This window comes from Madurella fahalii (genome assembly GCF_045866475.1).
Source record: "Madurella fahalii IFM 68171 DNA, scaffold_6, whole genome shotgun sequence".
Taxonomy (NCBI): Eukaryota; Fungi; Ascomycota; class Sordariomycetes; order Sordariales; genus Madurella; species Madurella fahalii.
Window position 1 is genome coordinate 3,744,540 of NW_027263976.1, and position 12,946 is coordinate 3,757,485.

Genomic DNA, 12,946 nt, shown 5'->3' on the forward strand with positions numbered 1-12,946 from the left:
ACTCCTTAGTATTCACTGAATGCAAGTGACCTGAATTTACCCTGGCGCCGTAACCCCAACGGCGCGGACAGAACCCAATAACCGGGAATTCGAGCTGACACTCTTTCAAGAAGCCATGCTAGAGCACGCGAACCGTTGCGATTGGTTGTCCGGCAGCCACCGAGAGTCTGCAGCCCCTCTCTTGGTAGCTGGCTTGAAAATCGCCATAGGAACCCAACGTTTCGGGCACCATTCTTGCCGTCCCTCCAACAATCCGTCACGTAAAGGTCCCATTCCAAATTCTCTCCATTGACCTGCTCCCGGGCATTTCGCTGCCGATCCAAAACCGCACCACTACCACCTGCCCGCTATCTCGTTCTTCAGAGGTTCTAGAGATGGACGACCCCTCGTCCGTGAGTTAAAATCAAGAGTGACTGCTTGGACTGCACGCATAAGCTAATTTGGAACACTACGGGAATAGGAAAAGCCAGCATCGGTCCATGTCAACAACATAGAAGCAGGAGGTAGCTCGCAAGTTCATATCGGGAATAATTACAATTTGCCCGATGAGAGCTGCCTGCGCGATCTGCGATTGACCGACCCCCGTGGCGATAAAAAACGCATTGAGGACACGAAGGGTGGTCTGCTCAGAGACTCGTATCGATGGATTCTTGATAACGCCGATTTCCGACGATGGCGTGACGATCCACAGTGCCGACTGCTATGGATCAAAGGCGACGCTGGCAAGGGCAAGACCATGCTGCTCTGCGGCATCATCAATGAGCTCGAGTCGACAACCAATGCCAGCCAGATCCCCTACTTCTTCTGTCAAGGCACTAATGCCAACCTTGACAACGCCACGGCCGTCTTACGTGGCCTTATCTATCTGCTCGTCGACCAGCAGCGATGCCTTATGCCGCACCTGAAGAAGAAGTATGAGCATGCGGGGAAACGGTTATTCGAAGACCAGAACGCTTTCTACGCCCTGCGCGACATCTTTCAGGCCATCTTGCGAGACTCCGAGCTTGCGGCGGAATATTTGGTTGTTGACGCCCTTGATGAGTGCGAGGAGAACCTGCAACCACTTTTGGAGATCATCAGGGAGACGGCATCGGAAACATCTGGGCCCATTAAATGGATCGTGTCGAGTCGAAATAGGCCCGACATTGAGCAGCAGTTCGCGCTCGATGGCTCACGCATGAGGCTCAGTCTTGAGCTCAATGCAGCGCAGGTGTCTCACGCTATTGAACTGTATATCGATCACGAGGTCTCCCGGCTCCAGTCGATTAAGAATGAAATGGTCGTGCAACATCAGGTCAGAGCGCAGATGCGACAAAAAGCTCAAGGAACCTTTCTCTGGGTAGCACTCGTCATCCAGGAACTTAAAGGGCTTGTATTGAGCAGCGACGTGCTGCCGCTGCTAGAAAAAATCCCCGCCGGTTTGGAACCACTCTATAATCGGATGATGACTCAAGTCGAGAAGGCCGCAGGATCCTGTCGCCATATTCTTGCAATGGTTACTCTTGCGCATCGCCCGCTTTACATCTCTGAATTACAGGTCTTAGCGGATGTCTCTGACATACCTGAGCTGGAAAAGATGATTCAGCTGTGCGGTTCATTCATCACAGTTCGAGACGCTCAGATCTATCTCATCCATCAATCCGCCAAAGACTACCTTACTGCCAATGCGCTACCTAGGGTCTTTCCTTCCGGTATCCAGGCTGTCCATCGTGACCTGTTCTTACGTTCACTGCGGGCTCTGTCTAGGACCTTGAAAAGGGATATATGGGGGCTTCGGAATCCCGGACTTCCAATCGACGAAGCACAGCCACCCAATCCGGACCCATTAAGCGCGGTGAGGTACGCCTGCGTCTACTGGGTCGATCATTTACTTGATGCCCACGGACAGAACCCTGATCAAGGGAAAGAGCTCCCTGACAATGACGAGATCTATGCGTTCCTGAAGACGCGTTTTATCCATTGGCTTGAGAGTCTGAGTCTTTTGCGCAAGCTTCCAGACGGGATAGTTTCGGCCAGGAGGCTTCTGTATGCGGTTCAGGTACGTTGTACAACAGCACGGTTATACACTGCCTGCTAACCAAATGCAGCCAACACCGAGCGTGGGGGTTAGATCTGAAAAGGCATCTTTCATAGGGTGGCTTCGCTCACTCATGGTATGTCGTGCAATGCTGTATCTGCATCCTACGTATCTGCTCACTAATTGGAAGTTGACACCCAATGCATCTGCACCAAACGGGTCCACTGTTGATATGGACCTTCAACTTGTCGACTTCTTAAAGGATGCCGTAAATTTCGCAGTGAGCTACGCCTCTATCATAGAAGAGGCACCATTGCAGACCTATGCTGCAGCGCTGTTATTCTCTCCGACGAACAGCAAGGTAAAGAGCCAGTATTGGAAAGAAAGATCGCCATTTTTGAAGGGTGTTACAGGTGTCAAGGAGCACTGGGATCCTTGTTTACAGACGCTCGCCGGCCATAGCAACTCGGTCAATAGTATAGCCTTCTCGCCAGACGGCCGGATCCTTGCATCGGCTTCAGATGATGAGACGGTACGGCTCTGGGATGCAGCAACAGGCCGTACAATGCAGACGCTCAAGGGCCATAGCAACTGGGTCATGAGTATAGCCTTCTCGCCAGACGGCCGGATCCTTGCATCGGCTTCAGGTGATAGGACGGTACGGCTCTGGGATGCAGCAACAGGCCGTACAATTCAGACGCTCAAGGGCCATAGCAGCTGGGTCAGAAGTATAGCCTTCTCGCCAGACGGCCGGATCCTTGCATCGGCTTCAGATGATGAGACGGTACGGCTCTGGGATGCAGCAACAGGCCGTACAATTCAGACGCTCAAGGGCCATAGCAGCTTCGTCAGAAGTATAGCCTTCTCGCCAGACGGCCGGATCCTTGCATCGGCTTCAGGTGATAAGACGGTACGGCTCTGGGATGCAGCAACAGGCCGTACAATGCAGACGCTCAAGGGCCATAGCAACTCGGTCATGAGTATAGCCTTCTCGCCAGACGGCCGGATCCTTGCATCGGCTTCAGGTGATGAGACGGTACGGCTCTGGGATGCAGCAACAGGCCGTACAATGCAGACGCTCAAGGGCCATAGCAACTCGGTCATGGGTATAGCCTTCTCGCCAGACGGCCGGATCCTTGCATCGGCTTCAAATGATGAGACGGTACGGCTCTGGGATGCAGCAACAGGCCGTACAATGCAGACGCTCAAGGGCCATAGCAGCTTCGTCATGAGTATAGCCTTCTCGCCAGACGGCCGGATCCTTGCATCGGCTTCAGGTGATAGGACGGTACGGCTCTGGGATGCAGCAACATGCCGTACAATGCAGACGCTCAAGGGCCATAGCAGCTTCGTCAGAAGTATAGCCTTCTCGCCAGACGGCCGGATCCTTGCATCGGCTTCAGATGATAAGACGGTACGGCTCTGGGATGCAACGACAGGCCGTACGATACAGACGCTCAAGGGTGTCGCGGCCCAGAACATAGCCTTTTCACCGGACGGTCGGGCACTTATGTCGACTTCAAGTGATAAGACGGTACGACTCTGGGATGTAGCGACAGGCGGCGTGATAAAGAGACTCGAGTGCGGCCCGGTCGCTACAGAGCTCTCTTTAGGCCGTTTACGGTATGGCCTGAACCGCTACGATGCGTGGATTACATATGATGGCCGAAAGATTCTATGGCTGCCTGTGGAGTATCGGCCGTTGTCGTCGGCTATATCAGGGACGGCTGTGGCGATCGGATGTGAATCGGGCTGCGTCTTGATCGTACGGTTCTCGAAGGAAAATCATGCTACGCAGCAGGATTATAATGACGCTTTTCTTTAAGGGATTCACTGGATATCCATTTCAACTTCTTTCTCTCCTCCTATATTTTTTCTTCGTAGCGTGCCACAGGAAAGGGTGTGGGAGGACGGTTTATTTTATAGCGCGAATCAGACTCTAGCACTTTCGAGCTACGTCATTGACTTTCTAATTGCTTCTATTTATCAGCTAGTAATCTTCGGGCTAGCTGGGAACCTTTCGCCACTATTTTCAAAGAGTTGCCACTGATCAAAGATGTGTGGGCATTCCAAGAGATATCACGAATACAGTTATGGCCGGGTTGAGTGTTCAAATCCTCACATGTAAAGCCTTTCCCAGTGGGCCGTTTTTGGCTCGTTGTTGTTAACATGCAGTATATCAGTTTCTCTCATGTACAGGTACCTTAACAGCCCTAAACTGAAATAGCCTAATATTTGAGCTGTCTTGCCCGTACTACGGCATTGAGGTACTAGTATTGCGTGGGGACACTTTTGGCACAACACTAGCCGAAAAGAAACTGAACGATGCCAACCACGGCAAGCGAGTTCAAGGTGTGGCAAGCGCGCGTTCAATCTGTATCAAGAACCGAGGAAAGGAGCGAGTTCAGAAGGCCGAAGATGCGCTTATACGGTTGCGGATTACGATGCGTTATTCACTCTAACGAAATTATATGTAATTATAGCCAAGTGGGCTAGAGAGAAGCGATGCCAATTTGCGATGTAAGGTCATGTTTCCAGGTACCGAGCAGGAGAAGGGGGTTAGTTGTCATTACCTGGGCCGTATAGCCCGGAGCTAGCAATTCCGGAAGGCGTTACCATGACCTATTTAGGCCATTACGCTATCTAGCTCAGCGTCATTATGTTACTAGTAGAGATGCTATCGCTAGTGCTGGGCGATACGGCTAAGGTATAGGAGCATCATGGCCAAGACCCCGCCTACCCCGGCTAGGTAAACGGCAACAGCTTAAAGAGGAAAGGAGAGTGAAAAAGACCCGGGGAGACAAATGTAGTGCATATGAAGAGGAGAAATGCCGAACGACCAGTGAATAATTAGGGACACTGAAATAAAAAAGCAGATGGGCGACGATCACACTCCTTCCTGTTCTGGGACCTCCTGAGAGCCAAAAGAACAGAGAATCGGCGGGGTATCTGAGCTGTGGGGCTATTCTGGCCCTGGACTCTTCAACCCAGTCCACGGAGTCCGAGATTTTCTCCAACATTGGCGAGCGAGTCGATAAGCACAACCTGACCAAGTCGTTGAATCTCAGCCAGGTAATGACGCCCTGTATCTATCGAGCTGTTTCCCCCTTTTGTTCTTAGACCAGCCGCCCAAAACTCTCCGCACTCCGGAATTGCAGCTGATCTCTCATAGCCTGGCTTAGATGATGTGGTGAGGCTTAGCTTCCTTATAAATGGGAACTCCGTATCGGGCAAGGTCCTCAATAATTACGTCGAATTTACACTCAAACCAAACCCAAGGTATCACGAAGAGAATCTTCCCAAGATAAACCTTATCTAAACGCAATTAATAATGAAGAACAGAACAAGATATAATAGCAGGTTTAGACATACTATACTGTGTGGTGAACTTATAGGCCGCTTGTGGAATCGATGTCGGTGTGGTAGGGGATGAAGACGGGTATACAGAGCTGCGGGTGGCCCTTGAATAGATCTCCCCAAAGGCTGAAAGCTGCCAAGCGACTTGGCAATTCGCGCATAGGCTGTGATAATGCGCTCAAATGCCTCTATGTAGTCACTGGAAACCTCTAACATAAACAAGATCGGAGCCCAGATCCGCAGGAGGCACTCCGTCCTTTTGCACAGCACGTCAATAACTTCAAGTTTGAAAGATTAACGCTGCAGGCCTTTGAACGTGGGTCCCGGTCTCCGCATGCCGTGTAAGTGACTAGTGCATGGTTAGCTGACGCTCGAGCTCAATCGCCATGTTTCTGATATCGTCCAGAGTCGTTGATGCAAAGTTGCTCGTTTCGGCTGGAGAAACGGTACGCTCCAAGTCCGGGAAGGCCGTTCAAGGGACCGCCTAGTCGTGGAACTACCTAGAGCCATAGCTTTCCAAAGGCATCGTAGAGGAGGTTGCGCTGTAACATTTTGCTCTTACTCTTTATGCCGCTACTACTTAGGTGAGGTAAGATACTTCAGGTATTCATGCCCGTGGTTCCGGCTGACAAAATAGATGCATGAATAAGACACTCTCTGATATGGGTTGAAAGACGATGGAAAACAGATTAACATTCCAGCTGAATTAGAAGTTATCCCCGTGTGTGACTTAGCATAATAAAACCCCACAGTCATTGCGTATAAAGTCATCTGGTATGATGGGTTAGTATATGAGAAAAGCTGAGATAGGAGCGACAATCGGATCCCAACTGGGAAATTTCGCAAAAGACCGGAGGAATCAAACCGTATGAAGAGCAAAAGGGAGATATCGCTCAGCGTACTTATGTTGATCGACTCTTCCACGGTATCAAGGTTGTAAGTAGAGCAGAGGCAGTTCAGGACGGTCCCTTGGAGTTGGCAAGAGTTGCAAGTCCTCCAAAAGCCGCCGCTACAAGGTTCCACCACACAAAGACAGTTAGCGATCCGCCAGGTAGGTTCTGACTAGATGGGCAAGATATGGAAGGAAGCGGAGGAAGTCAGGAGGGACAGGTTAAGCGAGCGTACCGCTGACGTGGGACCATGCGGCCGTTGAAATTCCCGATGCATTCGCCGAGGTCCAGCTGCACAGACGAATCGAGGCCTCCAGAGCAGTTCCGACAATTTGCCTCCAAATAGTAGTGGTCCCTGCTGTCGTCCTTGAATGGAGTGAGGGCGATGTCCTTGAATGAGTCAGATTTATTAATCCAAGACCATTTCCAAGCGAGTTACGAACACTGCATGTAGCGGCCAAGGCTTGCCCACCTGCAACGAGGGATGCGGTGCTCTGCGGTGGCGAAGAGGTAGAGAAACGGGCGGTCGACGTTGGTGGTAGGGTGGTGTCGCGAGCCGATGTAGGAGAACTGGTCGGTGCAGTAGTGGGTATGGTTGGAAGAGTGCCGGTAACGGCTCCCTCAGCCATCACTCCGGTACCTGTGCTCCGTGAGGCCATGGTAACCCCGAGACCAGCGCCGATGCCCACAGCGATTGCGACAACGATAGAGACAACCCACGCCGCAATAAAGAAAGCACGCCTCTTTAACCCAAGGATCTTCCCTTCCTTTACCGCACCTACATCTCCTCCGCCTATAGAGCGTCTCTGGATGTCAGAAGCCGGGGCATCGGGCTGTTGAACGACTTCCTTATAATCAAGGCCGGGTTGTTGAACAGCTTCTTTCCCGTAATCGAGGCTTTGGACGACTTCGAGGGTGCTATGATGGCTGCTAGTGCTATCCAGACCATACCCGGGAGTCGCAAGATGATCGCTAACCGGGCCGCGCATCTCAGCGACATGAAGATTATGGTTTAGAGTCGTCCTGGAAGGTCAGACGCAGACTTCAACAGCATAGTGTAGAGCTCGAATGCCGAGCGAGTAAGGTGCCATGCGAAGACTGTTCTTAAGGGCGGCGAACCCTAGCTCTGGTGGGGCCTCAAACAGACTGGCGGGCTGAAGGATTCTTGGGCGGCTATCTGGATTGCATAGACGCGGCGAGAAAGAGTATCCGTCCCGATCCGAGCCAATCCGAGCGGAGAGCCACCACAATTGCTCCGATTACAACCTGGACCGAGTTGGTTACACGAACAGCTGAACCCAAGCCCTAAGCCTGTCTATTGATGATCTGAGACTAAGGTAGTAAGCTACAAGGTTCGTGTGTGGTCCCCAGCCGCCCGGCCTCCCCCCCCCCCCCCCTGGTAAGCCTGTAATCTAGCGTTTCAGAAAAGTGGCGAATGGTGAGTTGGAAGAAACTACGTGTACTGTACTACGTAGACATCCCCAGAGACCGGGGGGGGGGGCCTGATCGAGGGCCGCGCTTACTGGGGATGAGCACTTTGGGGGCCGGAACCCGCAAGGGGACCCGTTTTATTCAGGTTTTAGGCATAGCGTTAACCACTGTACAGAGTACGGAGGAGGGCCGCCCTAACCAGTGCTCCTTTAGACATGACACAATTCCAGACTTCTTTCCACACTTGTTGCAAGCTCTTCAACTGAGCTTTTCTTTGCGTGCAAAACAGCCTCGCTCTGATCGGAGGGAGCTCTATCTGCACATGTTGTTTTGACCCTTTCTCGGCTGCGGGAACCCACTGTTGTATTTGCCCGGCCTTGTCCGTCTGGCCGTTGGCTGTCTTTGTCCTCCTCCTTGTTTGATAAGATGCTGGTATTGCTGTGATGCTCAGACCTGCTAGGCGTGAGGCACCGCTTGTACCTTTCAGTCTACTTTTGTAGCCCAGCTGGACGCTTGTCAAGCGCTCTACACTCTACAACGCGCAGACCACATCAACCTTCCTGCCGCCTAGCCGGCGGAATGAGGGCGGTATATCAGAGATTACCCTCCTCACACCTTAGATAGTAACAACATGGAACTGTTAGGTGTTTCTTTGGAACCCTTCATTGCATCACTGGAAAAGACCAGTATGATCGCATCACCAAAGCCTACCCCCCTTCAACGGGCCCACAGGCTGGCACAGACGCTCCCGCCGGGTCAAGACCCTTCGAAGGATCCGGATGCTCTCGTCGATCTGATGCACAAGTACCGCCATTTCGTTCCACAGGAAAACAGAGGCTTGAGCGCGTCAGGAGAGAGCCTTTGGGATATGCTATCGTCGTCTTTCCGAGATTGGGCCGTGGCCGTGGCCTAGTACCGCCGTACCGGGACGTGAATTGTCGACTAAGTAGCTTCTCAGCTCGAGCTCAATGGAAAGATTGTAGTACCCCTGCATGCCGAACATGCTGGCGTATATCAAGTCGAGAGGGCCGGTGACCGGGCATTTTTTGCAACGGTGTGGGCAGACAGAAAAGATTGTTCCCGTGGGGAGTGGGGCAGATAAGACGTTACGCGAGGGGAATGGTTAAAGTGTGAGTGTGGAACGGACAGGGAGAAATAGGTTTAGGAGGATGGTGAGGATTTATGGGAGAATGACGGTGAAGAGTGGAGGAGGTATGTGGAAAAGAGACAGGTCCAAGAACTAACGTTACCTGATGTCGTCAGCCCGAAGATGGTGGAATATCCGGTCAGAAACGACAAGGCACAGGAACCGACCGCGATACTTCAACGATTCGCTGATAGTTTCCTGCTTCACCTCGGAGAATCCCGCCTCAGGCTCACCTTGCCGTCCAAGACGCTGGAAGAAAGAGATGACCCTAGCTGGCTTTGGAGAATCAAGGACGCATATCAAGACAAGCATTATAAATCATCTTCAACTGTCATAGACTTGAGGTGATCACCAACGAGTTTCTCAAACATGTGGTCAATCCCCTCCACGTACGTCATTGAAGTCTGCTAAACAGGCTTATAACGGAGTTCAGTTAGTAACTAAGGCAACAAATTAATCTAACAAGAGTGGGAAGGCAACAAGGCAATCCGAAAGGATGGTTAAGGTATATAGGATCGTCCAAGACCCGAACGTCCATACGCCGTCAACCGACGTACAAATCAATTTTCTTAATAACCTTCCTGAAAAATGTCTCCTGGAAACTGCCTCCATCATCACTCTTCAGCCCTGTGAGACAACACCTCATCACATCTGTGTAAATCCCGCCCATGCGGGGGACAAGACTCCCAAGCTCGCCCTCGATGATCCATCTACGGAACGGCTCGGCCGACCACCACTGTCTCGTATTCTTCTCGTACTTCTCTTTCAGACCCTGCAGCGACCGGTGGGATCCAGCTCCAGCAATGTCAGGCCCAGAGCGTACACATCATACGCGTTTTCGAACTTAGGCCGCCCCGTCTGCAGCTGTCTTCAGGTAGGCCTTAGACGTCGGGGTAGCGGTATAGGTTATTGCCGACGTCACCGCTTGGGAGCTCGGTATCCAGCGGATCAGCAGTGAGGCGGCTATACTCGAAGCAGCAGAGAAAGGGCTCCGCGAGGTTGACCTAGGATTCTTGGTCGGCGCAGAAGATGACATTGTTACTGCGGATACTCTTATAAAGCCATCCGGCGAGATGGATCCAGAGGACGGCGCGAGAGAGGATCTTGGCACACATGAATTTTTTACCTAACAGGAGAGTCGGAGCTTTACACCGGAGCAACAGGATATATTTGAGCGTGAAGAAGCAGGCCCCGGGAAGCCAGTAGAGAAGCTTGTACGTCGTTAACATTTCGGCACCGACCGAGACCACGCCCGGGCAGTCGAGCGTACACATCTCACGCGGCTTGTCCTTAAGTAAGAGCAGCCGAGCAACGTTGCGGATACGCTCCTTATAGCGCTGATAGTATAGCGCATTAGGCACCTCTTTTTTTCGATAAGCACGTAGACGCGACGTAGAAGCTTCTCTTGGTTAAAATAAGATGCCGTTCCTCAGTCATCAATCCAGACCTCACTGTTCTCCACGATGACCTCCGTAGACTCGTCGGGATCGGCGCTGGCCAGCTGCCCCGATCGCTGTTGAAGCCTTAAATATTCAACTTTAGCAGCGTCAATACAGCGAGCGCTGGATCTGTCTCGACATTTTGAGCGACTGCGTCCAGGGTCGCTAGGCTATCGGACTAGAGAAGGCGGCGATATCATCTTCGGTAGCGGGAATTGGAGCCAGAGATCTTCAACCATAGCCTTGACCGTATTCACGTCTTAGTGTGCTGTCCGTCAGACACATAGTACCGAATCTTTTCTGCCGCACTGGACTCAGCGCTAAGCCTCTCGATTCTATCGGTCAGGTCCTTCAGCTCTTGCGAGGATACGTCACCGGTCTTAGACCATTTGGACAGAGCGGCCAGCGGAGAGGAAGGGCCTTTTCGGCCTTATCCAGGGTAGCGAGCAGGTAGTTAACGTAGACCAGATAGGTTGTAGCTATTTCGACGTACTGCTGGAACCGGGCGTTATCGAGGTGTCTGCCCTCTCCGATACCCTAGTCCGACGCCCAGGCTGTGAGCAGGGAGCGTGCCCATACTAGTTGTGTTTGTAGGTCGGTGAACTCGGCGCCCATGTCATTGACTTTGTTGTACCTCTCAAAGCCGTGAATGCATGCTCTCAGCGTCTGGCCGAGCAGGCTGAGCGACCCAAACGCGAGTCCCGCCGTGTCAGTCATTTAGATAGAATTGTAAGGTACTTATAGGTAGGTATGAAGGCAGCAGATGCTAGCTAGTGTTGAACAACCCAAGCTCGATCCGAATAAAGTTCCGGGTAGCGTTAAGATGGCTTAGATAGAAGCTTCTGAAGTTCCATTGTTGGCAAAACGGAGAAACTGGGAAATGCCGTTTAAGTAAGGTAATTTTCCCCAAAATGTCTATCATGCCCGTCACATACGCTGTACACTACATCGCCCCAAAGTGCACATAGCTACGCAGCTCAGCTGCCTGAGGTATTCATAAGAAGCCTAGGATGGCGCGTCAAGCTGAACAACCCCGGCTTCATTGAACTCCGGGAGTCTGGGATTGATCTCACCATCCATATGAACCTCGCCAGGAAATTTATTTCCACAATAAGTAGCTTCTATACAGCTGGTTCTAGCCGCGAGGCAACTGAGGACCGGGCAAGACGACTCGAGGACAGCAGACGTCAATGTGGGGGGACAATACGACATTCTGACCTTCTTCGCCCAATTCACCTCGGTGCTAGGATATAAGCCATCAACTCAGGAAGAACAGTACCTCTTAATGCTGTTTCCCGATGACTTAGTCCTCCAGCTTCACTCCAGCGCTTCTCAGGGGGGACTAGCCGAGTCACCGTCATAGCATCTCAGGGCCTTATCGAGCGCAGCGTATACAAATCCAAGCAACGCATACTCCCAGAGAAGATCGCGGTGAAGATAACGAAGCCAAGCGTGCTACACGAGGGCCCAGGTGTCGACCGCGCATTGCTTCAGTCTATAGCAATCGAGCTACGTATTCTGAGCGACAAAATCATTCGATCGCACGACAACATCATTACCCTGCTTAGCACTTGTCGGGAGCGCGCCGGTACCAAAGGTGAAGTGCTGCTGCCCGCCTTTGTTCACGGGACATCAGAACTCGGCGACCTACAGTACTGTTTACTAGAAAACAACGACACCGCCCTCGGCACCCAGCTTGACCTGTGTCTTGGCATCGCCCGCGGCGTAGCCTGCTCGCACAAGGCCGGTGTTATACATTGCGACCTCAAGCCCTCAAACGTCCTTGTATTTTAACAGGATAATCCTCAATGCCTCTTCGTCCCCAAAATTATCGACTTCAACATTGCAGTCGTTTTCCAGGACGTACCAGAGCACGTCCCACTCCCCCCAGGCACGACTCCTTGGAACTCACCCCAGTGGATCACAAACACCGTCATCGCCAGAGCAGATCTACCCAAAGCGGACATCTACTCGCTCGGAATCCTTCTGCTTCACGTTCTGACCGCCGGGCAATCCATTGCTTTCATGAATCTCATTGCGCTCGTGGGGTACAGGGCCTATCTCTCCTCGAATTCAAGCAATCCGGTACTCTAGCGCTGAACGTTTACAATATCTCAATTTTTGGCCAGATAAGCGGGCCCGAAGGCAATAACACTTATTTCGCCAATTTCAGACGGTGCTGGATCCAAGCCACTCTTCTGATTGCGGGGCCTAGCTAGCGACTTACGGGATAGGACAAGCTCAGCTGCCGAAGTCGTTGATGCTCTGGAGAGATTCTGCGCCGATGTCGAGGAATATGGTTTGCGAGCCTACAGAGATCCAAGCCTTCGCATTTCAAAGATGAGGCCCGAGAAGCTTGGTATTAGTATCAATCCTGGTGAGTACAAGTAGTAGCCGCTGAAGCCACATCATGCTGCACTTCATGGGCTTTAGACTGACTCCACGAGGAGGAACCTCTTTTGTACAGCGTTCGCGGATACGGAGCTTCATGAGATTATACCGATCTTTCCTATCCTCTTACCAGTCCCTAGATGCAGTCATCAACCAGATTACAGAGACGGATTTGGCGGACGAAGAACTGATCTCTTCAGGCCTTGAGTCGCTGGATCTCGGCGGTCGAACCGGGTCTTGGTCACCTGCGGCACGTTCGCTCTTCTTCCCCCCA

General features: G+C 51.9%; 1 protein-coding gene across 1 annotated transcript; it reads left to right on the forward strand.

Moving 5' to 3' along the window:
• Window positions 1-374: 374 nt before the first annotated feature.
• On the forward strand, window positions 375-3,842 carry MFIFM68171_11128 (Beta transducin-like protein HET-D2Y; the record flags this gene model as incomplete). Its single annotated transcript, XM_071066547.1, has 3 exons — window positions 375-392; window positions 461-2,038; window positions 2,208-3,842. The coding sequence occupies 3 exons, from the start codon at window positions 375-377 to the stop codon at window positions 3,840-3,842; spliced, it is 3,231 nt and encodes a 1,076-aa protein (XP_070922648.1).
• Window positions 3,843-12,946: the final 9,104 nt, after the last annotated feature.